Raw genomic sequence first — 12,806 nt, 5'->3', positions numbered from 1 at the left:
TCCTTGAGAGTTTGCTTCATCCATAGCAATTGAGCACAGCAAGAACCAGCGGCAATATACTCAGCTTCAGCAGTAGATAGTGATACGCAATTCTGTTTCTTCAAGGACCAACAGACCAAAGATCGTCCGAGGAAATGACATGTACCAGATGTTGACTTGCGGTCCACACGATCACCAGCATAGTCAGAGTCAGAATATCCAATGAGATCAAAAGCCGAGCCCTTGGGATACCATAATCCTAGTGTTGGTGTGTGAGCTAGATATCGAAGAATATGCTTCACAGCCTTATGGTGTGATTCCTTCGGTGTAGCTTGAAATCGGGCACACATGCAAACACTAAGCATTATATCTGGCCTAGCTGCACATAAGTCAATAAAGAGCCAATCTTGGAGCGGTATACCTTATGATCGAAGTCGATACCATTTTCATCAGTGCATAGATGGCCATTTGTGGGCATAGGAATTTGAGGCCTTTGCAATCTTGCATGCCGAATTTCCTCAGTACATCCTTGAAGTATTTCTCCTGAGATATGAATATGCCATTGCGTTGTTGACGAATTTGAAGACCTAAGAAGAATTTCAACTCTCCCATCATAGACATTTGATATTCTTCACTCATCATATAGGCAAATTCATCACTATAACGTTGGTCAGTACAGCCAAAGATAATATCATCAACATATATTTGGCACACAAACAATTCACCATCATAAGATTTAGTGAAAAGAGTAGGGTCGAGTGAACCGGGTTTGAAGCCTTTCTTCATGAAGAATTCCTTCAAGGTATCATACCATGCCTGTGGGGCCTACTTGAGGCCATAGAGGGCCTTGTTGAGTCTGAAGACTTTGTTAGGATTCTTTGGATCTTCAAAACCTGGGGTTTGAGCAACATATACTTCTTCCTCAAGCTTACAATTGAGGAATGCACTTTTCACATCCATTTGATATAAAGTGATATCATGATGGTTAGCATAAGCAAGTAATATGCGAATAGCCTCAAGTCTAGCAACAGGTGCAAAAGTTTCATCGAAATCAATTCCTTCAACCTGTGTGTAGCCTTGATCTACGAGTCGTGCCTTATTCCTCACCACAAGGCCATTTTCATCTTGCTTGTTACGGTAGATCCACTTTGTGCCAATGATATTGTGCTTGCGAGGATCTGGACGTTTGACCAGTTCCCAGACATTGTTGAGCTCGAACTGATGTAGTTCTTCTTGCATGGCCTGAATCCACTCAGGCTCCAAAAATGCTTCATCTACCTTAGTGGGCTCTGTGATAGAGACAAAAGCATAGTGCCCACAAAAGTTAGATAAATGTGAAGCTTTTGAGCATGTGAGAGGACCTGGCGCTTTGATGTCATTGATGATCTTTTCAACTTGCACTTCTTTTGCAATGCGAGGATGAGCTGGTTGTCGTTGAGGAATTTGATCAGCATTCTCTTCAGCACCATTTTTTCAATATTTTCTTCAAGTGCATTAGCTCGACGTTCTTCATGTTCTAGAATGAATTCTTCAACAGATTCTTCAGTAGGAATGACATCCTTAGTAGCCTTGAACTTGATAGTTTCCTCAGGTGCTGGTTCATCTATCACAGTAGGTAGGTGCTCTCTTTGTGAGCCATTAGTTTCATCGAACCGCACATCTACAGTTTCAACAACCTTGTGAAGAACGTTGTTGAAGACTCTGTAGGTGTGCGAGTCCTTTCCGTAACCAAGCATAAAACCTTCATGTGCTTTCGGTGCAAATTTTGAGTTGTGATGAGGATCTCTAATCCAACATTTAGCACCGAATACTTTGAAATAACTTACATTGGGTTTCTTATCAGTGAGGAGTTCATAGGCAGTATTCTTGAAGAATTTGTGAAGATATACTTTGTTGATGATGTGGCACGTAGTATCAATTGCCTCAATCCAGAACCGACGAGGCGTTTTGTATTCATCAAGCATAGTGCAAGCCATCTCAGCAAGAGTCCTGTTCTTGCGCTCCACGATGCCGTTCTGCTGAGGAGTGTAATGAGCAGATAACTCATGAGTAATACCAAGTTCATCAAGATAGTCATCGAGACCAGAATTCTTGAACTCAGTGCCATTGTCACTTCTGATGTGCTTGATCTTCACACCAAAGTTGGTTGAAGCCCTCGAGGAAAATCGTTTGAAGACTTCCTGCACTTCATGTTTGTAAGTAACAATGTGTACCCATGTGTATCGAGAGTAATCATCAACAATAACAAAGCCATATTGAGATGCATCATTTGAAACAGCAGAATAATGATTAGGATAAAAGAGATCCATGTGAAGCAGTTCAAATGGACGAGTAGTGGTCATGATAGTCTTCGCTGGATGCTTAGCCTTTGTCATCTTCCCAGCTTCACAGGCTCCGCATAGGTGATCCTTGAGGAATTTGACATTCTCGATGCCAATGACATGCTTCTTATTTGCAAGCGTGTGCAAATTCCTCATGCCTGCATGACCAAGTCGTTGATGCCAGAGCCAGCCTTCTGAAGCTTTTGCAAGTAGACACACGGCTGGTTGTGGTCCTGTAGAGAAATCAAAAATATACAGGTCTCCTCTCCTAAAGCCATCGAAGACTTTGGAATTGTCAGCTTCCATAACCACAATACAACGGTATTTGCCAAAGACAACAACCATATCAAGATCACAAAGCATTGAGACAGGCATAAGTTGTATCCTAAGGACTCAACAAGCATGACTTTGTCCATGTGTCAATCCTTTGTGATCGCAACCTTACCTACACCCAATACCTGACTTTTGCCTTTGTCAGCAAAGATGATATGCTTCAGATGCAACGGAGATAATGGAGCATCCATCAATAGATTCTTGTCACCAGTCATGTGATTTGTACATCCACTATCGAGGACCCACTCAGTGGCTTTGGGTTGATCATCCTGCAGATGAATCAGTGCAGCTTACAAACTCATATACTTCATCAGTGAAGAATATGACATCAATTCATCAGATAAATTTCATCAAGCAAAAGAACAGATAAAGCAATATGAGGACGTGAGAAATGAAAGTTCATTTCTTCATGATTAGCCTGCGTCCTATCAGGCATACTCAGGTCTCCAGCAAATTCTTCAGACGATTACGTACGTCTGGAGACCTGGCCCTGCAGAAGAGATTAGTTCCTTTTCTTCACCAACCACATCTGAAGGGGTGGCAAAGAGTTCATCATTCTGCGAGCTCCATACGAGAAGGATGGCATAGAAGCCAGTCCATTTCGTTTTACATAGGAGGGGTTAGAGTAAGCATAAGAGTAAGCAGAGAAATTCTTCGATGACTTATAGACATAATGATTTGAAGAATAATGCACATATCCATAATCCTTAGATCTTCCCTATGAAACAGACGGGTTAGCACGATGATGTTCATATGAGGACTTTGATCCTTTTGAGTAATATGATCCATGTGAGGAGTTTGGTCCGTATGAGGACTTGGATCCATATGAAGAATTTTGTTCATATGAGGAATTTGATCTGGGTTTCCTATTCTTCACAGGTGGCGTCATGATGACATTCACCTGAAGATTTTCAAGGCATCTTTTGGGAACCCAGATTTTCTTCATAGGGGAGCCATTCCTGCAGTTAGTGCTAACATATCTAGCAAATACTTCACCATTCTGGTTTTTGAACAGTTTATAGTTGGAGTCAAATGACTCATCATCAGAACGAGGAGATTCACATGCAAATCCAGATAAGTTAGATGGATCAACTGGAGGTCCCTTTGCAACAACCCATGTAGTTTTGGGGTACTGCTCAGGCTTCCAATATGTACCATCAGTATTGAGTTTCCTCTCAAAGGCAATACCCTCTTTCCTAGGGTTCCTATTGAGGATTTGCTTTTTAAGCACATCACAAAGAGTCTAATGCCCTTTGAGGCTTTTGTACATGCCTGTCATGTACAATTCCTTCAGCCCTGCATCGTCAGTGATACTAGCAATGTCCTGAAATGAGGAATTAGTGATAGCAGAGGCATGTGAAGAATTTGAAACATTAGCAGCATTTGAACATTCAGGTGAAGAATTAGCAGATTCACGTTCAATGCATTTCAAACATGGAGGAACAATTTCTTCCTGAGAAGCGCTGATTTGTTGAGCAAGTAATGAATCGCGCTCCTTCTGAAGATCTTCATAACTCACTCTTAGATTCTAAAGATCTTGCTTTCTTTGAAGAAATTCATAAGAAAGCTTCTCATGATCAGATAAAAGAGTGTTATGTTGATCTTGAAGGGTGTCATACTTAGTATGAAGTCTCTGAAGACTTTCAGCCAAAGCTTTTGACTGATCCATTTCTTCACCCAACATATCATCGCTCTTATTTAGCATGTAGTGAACTTTTTCCAAAGCTCTTTGTTGTTTAGTGGCAAGGGAAGCAAGTTTGACATAGCTGGGTCCAAATTCATCACCAAATTCATCATCACTAGACTCGGATAGGTAGCATTCAGTTACCTCAGCATCTTTTGCCATAAGGCATGATGCAGAAGATGATGATTCTGGTTCGAATGTCATCACTTTGAGAGATTCCTTGAAGTTCTCAAACCAAGGATCATGACAGGTTCGATGACCTTCATAGACCTCAAAGAGACGGCCCAGATGAGCTTCGCATGATCGAGATGCATGATATTCCTGAACTGATTTTGAGACAGACAGGAGCAGATGACATCCTTCGCCGTGAGGTTGAGAAGAGTGTACTTGCGAATGTCATCAGCTTCCGCCATATTGCATAGATCGGTCAGACCAATCTCAGTGACGGTCCACAGCTCACTGTTCATCGCCATGAGGCGCTTCTTCATCATGGCCTTCCACTTGGGATATTCATGACCGTCAAAGATGGGGCATGTCACTTTCTTCATACCTGCGGTCGACATAACTAAACTCCAAGCGGTTAAACCAAAATCACACAGAATAAGGGAGTACCTTGCTCTGATACCAACTGAAAGTGCGTTATATCGACTAGAGGGGGGTGAATAGGCAATTTTTATGAAATTCTTCACTAAGGAATTTGCCGGTGAGGAAATTCCTTAGCGAAGAACTACTAGCAGCGGAATAAGTACTCAAAAGTAAACATAACAGAATACAAGCATGGTCATCATGATGAAATGAAGACATGCACAGAGTGCAGGTAGCGTAAGCACAGGATAACACAGGATGAATACAAATAGACTGAAGAAATTGAACTGAGGAAATTGAGAAAGTCTTCAGTCAAAGTCTTCAAACACAGATATGAACAAGCACACAACACAGTTATGAGGAAATGAAAGAGTTGAGGAAATAGAACCAGTAAGCTTGGTGAAGACAATGATTTGGTAGACCAGTTCCAACTGTTGTCTCAGTTGTACGTCTGGTTGGAGCGACTGAGTATTTAAACTCGAGGACACGCAGTCCCGGACACCCAGTCCTGAGCACGCAGCTCAGGACACCAAGTCCTCACCGTATTCTCCTTGAACTAAGGTCACACAGACCTCGTCCAATCACTCGTGGTAAGTCTTCAGGTGACTTCCGAACCTTCACAAACTTGGTCACTCGGCGATCCACAATTCCTCTTGGATGCTCTAGACCATGACGCCTAACCGTCTGGAAGAAGCACAGTCTTCAAAGGTAACAAGCGTCGGATCCACGCAGGATCAATCTCTTCAGTGATTCTCAAACACTTGAGGTTTGTAGGTGTTTGGGTTTGGGTTTTTCCTCACTTGATGATTTTCGCTCAAAGTCCTCGGAGGATGGGTTGCTCTCAAATGACAAGTGTCAGTTTCTCTCAGAGCAGCCAACCAGCTAGTGGTTGTAGGGGGCGGCTATTTATAGCCTAGGGAGCAGCCCGAGATGATAAGACATAAATGCCCTTCAATGATATGACCGTTAGGTGGATAGATATTTTGGGACAGCTGGCGCATAGCACAGCAACGGTCAGAATTTTGAGTAGCAAAGTCCTCAGGGCTATCATGTTCCTCACTGTGTAGGTAATCCGCACTGGCGAATTCCTAACTCCTCAGTCAGAACAAATTCCTCAAAGACCAGAAGAACTTCGTCTCTGTCACTGAAGAAATTGACTGAACTGTATGAGATTTCCAATGGCTTCACTCAAAGGGATTGGTAGGTGTAGGATTTTGAGTTGATCATCACATGGAAATTTTTCCTTAGTATTTCCTCGAGCCCTTTTAACAGTACGGTGTTTCCTATGACTCAAGAAAGAGAAAATGAAACTACGAAAACAAAAGTCTTCACGCTTCATGTTCCTTGAATGAATACCAAGTCTTCACGGTCACACCAATTTCTTCACTATCAAAGTCTTCAGAAAGTCGTCAGAGATTCAAAGTCTTCAGTCGAAGAACTTCATTTTTAGGGTCGACTTTCTCTGTAAATATCAAACTCCTCATAGACTTATAGACCTGTGTACACTCACAAACGCATTAGTCACTTAACCTATAAGTCTTCAATAGACCAAAATCACTAAGGGGCACTAGATGCACTTACAATGATTTCCCCCTCCGGGAGGGAAGTTTCCCTGGCAGAATAGCTCCGCCAGAGCCCTAGATTGGTTCCTAAGGTTCCGCCTCGTGGTGGCGGAGTTTCGTCCGAGAAGATGGCTTCTTATTTTTTTCCCATTGAAAGACTTCATATAGCAGAAGATGGCCACCGGAGGGCCACCAGGGGGCTCACGAGGTAGGGGGCGCCCCCAGTGGGTAGGGCGCGCCCCCCACCCTCGTGGGCAGGGTGTGGCCCCCCTGGTGAATTTCTTCCGCTGAGTATTTTTTATATATTCTGAAAACGCCTTCCGTGAAGTTTCAGGACTTTTGGAGCTGTGCATAATAGGTCTCTAATATTTGCTCCTTTTCCAGCCCAAAATCCCAGCTGCCGGCATTCTCCCTCTTTATGCAAACCTTGTAAAATAAGAGAGAATAGGCATAAGTATTGTGACATAATGTGTAATAACAGCCCATAATGTAATAAATATTGATATAAAAGCATGATGCAAAATGGACGTATCATTGTGTTCAATCTTGTTACCGGAACCATAGATTGGTGCTTGTGGGTGACTAGTAGTGTTGATTACATCTTATAGTTGATTACTATATGGATTTGGTGGAAGATTATATGTTCAGATCCAATATGCTATTTAATACCCCTCTGATCTTGAGCATGATTATCATTTGTGAGTAGTTACTCTTGTTGTTGAGGTCACGGGAGAAATCATGTTGCAGGTAATCATGTGAACTTGATATGTGTTCGATATTTTGATAGTGTGTATGTTGTGATTCCCTTAGTGGTGTCATGTGAACGTCGACTAAATGACACTTCACCATATTTGGGCCTAAGTGAATGCATTGTGTAGTAGCAATTAGATGATGGGTTGCGAGAGTGACAGAAGCTTAAACCACATTTTATGCGCTATTCCATAAGGGACCGATTGGATCCAAAAGTTTAATGCTATGGTTAGAATTTAATCTTAATACTTTGCTCGTAGTTGCGGATGTTTACGGGAGGGTTAATCATAAGTAGAAGGTTTGTTCAAGTAAGAATAGCACCTAAGCACCGGTCCACCCACATATCAAATTATCAAAGTAGCGAACACAAATCAAACCAACATGGTGAAAGTGACTAGATGAAAATTCCGTGTACCCTCAAGGACGCTTTGCTTATCATAAGAAACCGTTTTGGCCTGTCCTTTGCCTCAAAAGGATTGGGATACCTTGTTGCACTTTTGCTACTATTATCGTTACTTGCTCGTTACAGATTATCTTGATATCAAACTACTCTGCTACTTACAATTTCAGCACTTGCATACATTACCTTGCTGAAAACCACTTGTCATTTCCTTCTGCTCCTTGTTGGGTTAGACACTCTTACTTATCTAAAAGAGCTACAATTGATCTCTTATACTTATGGGTCATCAGTGGATGAATCGTGTGGGATATATTCAAGCTTCGCATACCGTTTTATAGGAACAACTGTATGCACTCTTACATCGAGTCGTATACAGTCAAGGAAAAGTAAATGTGTGTGATTGTCTGCTTATCATACACATTCTATAATCATGAACTATTTGTGATGGGTCGTGCATCGTAAACGTAGCATCACAGAATACCGACTGCGATGGCAATGCGAGCACAAACAAGTATCAAGGATGGAGCGTTTGCGATATTCGAGATGTCAGAAATAGTTTTATAGGGACAATTGTATGCATCATGGCTCCCTATCCCCAATGGTTTTTGGGCCGTGTGGGGAGGACCCCCCTATCGCCAACACTCGCCTGGCAAAGGTTTAAAATGGCGTCACGGAAAGGGGTTAAAAACTATTTCTATAGCAGCTCGCTGTACTAGTGTATGGGTTCATAGCTAGTAGCTAGATGGATTCTTTTGTCTTTTTGATCTTCAATACAATATTCTCCTCGATCTTCTTAGAGCTCTATCCGATGTAATCTTCTTTTCTGGTGTGTTTGTTGGGATCCGATGAATTGTAGATTTATGATCAGATTATTCATTGAAGGTAATTGAGTCTTTTCTGAACTTTATTATGCATGATTGTTATAGCTTTGTATTCCTCTCCCATTTATCCGTATGGTTTGGCCAACTATATTGATTTATCTTCAGTGGGAGAGGTATTTTGTAAGGGTTCAATCTTGCGGCGTCCTCACCCAGTGATAGAAGGGGTAGCGAGCACGTATTGCATTGTTGCTATTAAGGGTAAAACAACGGGGTTTAATCATATTGCTTGAGTTTACTTTGTCTAGATCATGTCATCTTACTTAAGGTGTTACTCTGTTTGTCATGAGCTTAATACCATAGATGCATGTTGGATAGCGGTTGATTGGTGGAGTAATAGTAGTAGATGCAGTCAGGAGTCGATCTACTTGTCACAGACGTGATGCCTATATACATGATCATTGTCATGAATATGTCATATCTATGCGCTTTTCTATCAATTGCCCAACAGTAATTTGTTTACCCGTCGTATGTTATTGTTTCGAGAGAGAAGCCTCTAGTGAAAACTATGGCCCCCAGGTCTACTTTAATCATACTATAAAAACCAAAAATATCTTACTGCAATTTATTTATTTATTTTTATTTTGTTTTGCAATTTATCTATCTACTTATACAAGATTTGATCCTTGCAAGTAACGAGCTCAAGGGGATTGACAACCTTCTTGCCCGCGATAGGTGCTAGTATTTGCTTTTGTGTGTGCGGGTGCTGTTCACTAGAACTTGCATGGTTCTCATTTGGTTCGATAAACCTTGGTTCTCACTGAGGAAAATACTTATCTTTATAGTACTGCTTCACCCTTCCTCTTCGAGGAGCTCACAAGTAGCAATAAGTCTCTCTTTCTCTCACGCGCATACACGCTCTCCCTCTTTAGGTATTTTTCGGACCCATTTCCATTGCGATCATATGGCTACAAAAACGGACTCATCCCAAACCGTTTTTCTTGCAACTTACCATACGTTTTCTTTCGAGTAAAGTGCATCTACAGTCCTCAAACTCACTGGTTACGTCCACATTGGTCCTCAAGCTTGCAAAGTGCCTCGCTACGGTCCTCATATTCATGAATACAATTCATATGCGGTCCTGAGGGCTCTCTATACATAACACATCTACCTTCCGTGCCAAGTGTGAGGATATTGTCAAAAAAATATGACGTGTGGTGCCTATTTGTTGGTAGGAGAAAAAGGCAAATATAGATGAATCGTCGGTGTTTGAACAAGAGACCTCGTGTCTGGTCGAGACAGAGCCACCAGGGCCATAAAGATGACATGTGGGCCTATCGATCGACAAGGAAAAACATGCAAAATAGAAGAATATCCTAGTATTTGCGTGTCTGGTCGAAACAGAGCCACCACATTAGACTAGGGTCGGTGTATATTGTATAGACAGAACATCTATATGGCCGGCCTATTTATTGCTGGCGGTCGTAGGTGCATCTGGATTGTTCATAGCCTTTTCACTTCTCCTTCTTCCCTTTTTTTGCACTTATCGCAATGAAAGCATGCACATCATTCTTGTGCTGAGTGCTTCCTGAAAACCAAAGAGTTAATGTTTAAATTATTCACTTAAAGTAAATTTTATATTTGAACTATGTATTGTTGCTACCAACAGATGTCATTTACGTGTGATATTAATGTTTATAATGGACGTACAAGAATTTGCATGGATTTTCTTTAAATATCAATACAGACATAAGCGCTCATATACACGCGCATAAACTTACCACTATGAATTTACGAAGACTGACCCGGCATATCATCTTGAAATTTACGAAGTCATCGTAGGCACCTCGTCGTCAACGGAAACGTCTCCTTCCACTAAATGTGCATCGCTGAAAATCCTGAAATAAATCCAGAAATAAATGCGAGCACCAGGATTTGAATCCTGATGAGCTGGGAATACCACAGTCCCTCTAACCATCTAACCACAGGTTGGTTCGCAATCTGCATGGATTTAAGGGTTTAGATTCGAGAAGTGTGCCTACCCGACACGCCATATGAGAGGGGGTCTAGCGCTGTCCGCGGTCGTGTCCGGACACGTTCGTGGATATCTAGGTGACCGGATTTACCTGATCTCACACTAAATGTTCTAACATCACCGACATGTTCGAGGACACGTCCGAGGCGGCAACATCGTTCCCGCACCATCGGCGTCTAATACCGGACGACGCCGTGGGGCAGATGATCAGATACATTTAGGCGTCCATGGATTCTCACATGCATGAGCAACAATCCAATGCATATGTGAACTATAGGAACCTTGACGGTTTGACGTTGATGAGAACGTGGCCGTGGGTACCGTCACGAGCTGCCAGGAGACAATGTCTGCACGATGGCCAAAAGCATAGATATATCTTGACCACGGCGACGTGATCGAGGCGTTTTTTTGGGGGGAATTGGCAACAGGTAAGTTATTTAATGTTTATCATGCTTTCAATTATGAAGGGGTACGCGCTGATCTTACGGTTGATGTATTTAGCGGGTGTATCGAAGACACGTGAAGCATTGCGGTTACACTACTGTCAAATCGCAACAAGAACAGTTGATTACTTTTTTTGTGTGCCTCTTTTGGCAACAGACAGTTTTCTCCCAAAGCGGATCCTTTAAACATCCTCAAGGAATGTTACGAAGCTACAGTGAAATACATGTGTAAAGCGAAGAAGAAAAGTCAGGGTTACTATAGCAACTACTGTGCGGGTTACTGCAGCATGTACAAAAATAAATAAATAAATAATTTTATCGCATCATAATTTGTTTTGTATGTTAATTTTGTAAATGTATACAGTAAATTTGTAATTTGCAAATTAATTATAATCATTTTAGATTTAATTATATGGATGTGAAAAAGGATGTCACGGTTACTGTAGCTTACGTGATATCCATTGAAAATATTAGAGGATCCGGTTCCGTTTTCTCCTGCTCCATCGAAATTCGGTTGCTGCAATATCAAAACAAAACAAAAGTCCAACATGAACCGCTGAATCTACCATTTTTTCCATAGTTTCTGCTGTTGCAATCATCCATTCATCGGCTCCGCATGTCTAATCCTAATTAGTTTCCACTGCATCGTAGGGGATTAAACGATGAAACTCAATTCAAACTGCCAAAAGGTTAGCTCCGAGCCGCATCGATCATGGCTCACTTGATGCCAGCGATCTCCGCCTTGATGAGCTCGACGACCTCCGGCGCCGCGGCGGCCGCAGTGACCATGACATCGGCAGTCGCGGCACGCCCGTCGCGCGTCACCGTGACCCCCAGGACCTCCACTCCGCGCCGATCGAACACTTCGAGCAAGCGCGTCAGCGCGCCCGGACGCGCTGCCGCCGCCCGCACGGCTATGCAGACCGCCTCCCGTGACGCCACCTCGACAGCTGCTGGGCGCACAGGCCCCGCGTCGCGCTGAAGCGCCCTGTACGCCTCGAGCACAGCCGCCGTGCCCGACAGCACCTTCAGGTGCGCCACCGCCGCGTCCAAGATCTCCACCTGGTTCGCCTGCATGCATCAGCGCGGCGATCAATCAGGGTAATTCCCGGAGAGGAGAAGATGAGGGCATCGCCATTGGCAATGCCCAAGATCAAGAACCGACGAGGAAGGGAAGAGGCCAGGGGACTCAGGCGAGAGCACGCAGGTACGTACCCGAGAGAGGTCGCCGGGGAGCAGCGCGGCGAGCTCGGCGTACAGCGGGAATTGGGCCCGCCTGCGCTGGGGCCGGCCGGGATCCCGCGTCGAGCCAGCGACAGCAAGGGACTGCTCCGACCGACGCGCTCCAGCCATGGGACTCTCGGTGGTGTTGGGAAGAAGCTGCTGCTGCGTTGGTTTGCGGAAGGGAGATGCTTTGTAGGTGCTCTCGAGGTGTGCAGGTGCCATGTGAGGACTGAGGCGGCAGCAGCTGCTGGCTGATGATGGTGCTTGGTGGAGGAGAGCTTTTTGGTTGGTGGTGACAGTGAGCGGCCAGGAATGGCAACTGCGGCCATGGCTGGGCAGAGTGCCGAGACCAAAGAAGTTTCCTGTCCGGGAAAGCGGAGCCCTGGTCAGCAGCTGAGTCTTCACATGAGACCAACCAACACTTGCCTCGTTTTTGTCTCAGCGACGTACGTTTGCCAGCACACATCATTGCTACCGAATATACAGATGCTCATTTTTTTATATATAGCTAATCTCCTCCAAAAAAAAGGATGCTCAATTTTTTAGGGTATACAAAATTACAGATACTGCTGTCCACTGATATGGAACTAGCTGACGATGAGATACCCACTGACAGTGAGCTTGAGGATGAGATTAGTTGTATTACATTACATTATTGTTTCAAGGATATAC

The 12,806-nt window shown here is 43.4% G+C and overlaps 1 protein-coding gene across 1 annotated transcript; it reads right to left on the bottom strand.

The window, feature by feature from the left end:
• Window positions 1–11,313: 11,313 nt before the first annotated feature.
• On the bottom strand, window positions 11,314–12,555 carry LOC123106709 (uncharacterized). Its single transcript, XM_044528799.1, has 2 exons — window positions 12,126–12,555; window positions 11,314–11,981 (listed from the first exon to the last, which is right to left on the bottom strand). The coding sequence occupies exons 1-2, from the start codon at window positions 12,354–12,356 to the stop codon at window positions 11,628–11,630; spliced, it is 585 nt and encodes a 194-aa protein (XP_044384734.1). The 5' UTR covers window positions 12,357–12,555; the 3' UTR covers window positions 11,314–11,627.
• Between the last annotated feature and the right edge of the window lie 251 nt (window positions 12,556–12,806).

This window comes from Triticum aestivum, chromosome 5A (assembly GCF_018294505.1).
Source record: "Triticum aestivum cultivar Chinese Spring chromosome 5A, IWGSC CS RefSeq v2.1, whole genome shotgun sequence".
NCBI classification, from domain to species: Eukaryota; Viridiplantae; Streptophyta; class Magnoliopsida; order Poales; family Poaceae; genus Triticum; species Triticum aestivum.
Note: the sequence above shows the minus strand (reverse complement) of the source record. Positions and strands in the feature narration are given on the sequence as shown.

Bases quoted from the DNA above. Each gene is read 5' to 3' on its own strand.
- LOC123106709 (XM_044528799.1), bottom strand. From the start codon at position 12,356: ATGGCACCTGCACACCTCGAGAGCACCTACAAAGCATCTCCCTTCCGC. The intron at 11,982-12,125 runs GTACGTACCTGC...TGATGCATGCAG, and splicing joins TCCCCGGCGACCTCTCTCGG to GCGAACCAGGTGGAGATCTT.